Source organism: Eimeria mitis, genomic scaffold (genome assembly GCF_000499745.2).
Source record: "Eimeria mitis Houghton genomic scaffold, Emh_scaff1067, whole genome shotgun sequence".
Lineage (NCBI taxonomy): Eukaryota > Apicomplexa > Conoidasida > Eucoccidiorida > Eimeriidae > Eimeria > Eimeria mitis.
This window is the reverse complement of record NW_013567405.1, coordinates 12232-12885: the sequence shown is the minus strand read 5'-3', so window position 1 is coordinate 12885 and position 654 is coordinate 12232. Positions and strand designations below refer to the sequence as shown.

The window sequence follows — 654 nt, the reverse complement described above, 5'->3', positions numbered from 1 at the left end:
TTCGCCGCGACAGAGCTCGAGCAGCGCACGACGAGCTGTACGTACACCCCAGCAGCAGCAGCAGCAGCAGTAGAAGTAGAAGCCGCGACAGCAAAATCAGCAGCTGCTAGCAGGAACTAAAGCAGCAGAAGCAGCAGCCGCTGCTGCAGTCGCTGCTGCAGCCGCTGCTGCAGCAACAATGTCTAAGCAGCCTAACGCCACAACAAAGAGAAATAGAGCCTCACCGGCTCGCCTCAAGTCCAGCAGCTGAAGGGAGTCAGGGCGTCGAAACGCAAACTCTGCAGCAGAAAGAAAAGTACAAAATGCATGCAAAGAGGATTTAGGGCCTGGGGTTTAAGAAACTATTTAAACCCTAAACCCTAAACCCTAAACCCTTCGACACCGCAGACACTAGGGCTGGCGGACGCGATCTGATGTTCTATTCCTTCCGTCTATAATTCTAAATAGTGCGACATGACGTTCTGCACTTCAAGGGTTTAGGGTTTAGGGTTTAATATTTAGGGTTTAGGGTTTACCGTCAGGCAGTTCCTCCAGAAGACAAATCCACATGTCCTCCTGAAACCGAAAATAGAAGAAAAGGCTCTTACAACCAATACATAAAGCATATATATATATATATATATATATATATATATATATATATATATATATATA

At 46.2% G+C, this 654-nt stretch overlaps 1 protein-coding gene across 1 annotated transcript in view; it reads right to left on the bottom strand.

The window, feature by feature from the left end:
* Nucleotides 1-96: 96 nt before the first annotated feature.
* EMH_0028700 (Chromosome III, complete sequence, related) overlaps nucleotides 97-654 on the bottom strand; it is a gene marked incomplete at both ends in the record, with an annotated part of 2105 nt that continues 1547 nt past the window's right edge. Inside the window, 2 exons of the mRNA XM_013494185.1 lie at nucleotides 97-278; nucleotides 516-555. Of these exons, the coding sequence (XP_013349639.1) occupies nucleotides 97-278; nucleotides 516-555 (222 nt within the window). The remainder of the gene's footprint in view (nucleotides 279-515; nucleotides 556-654) is intronic.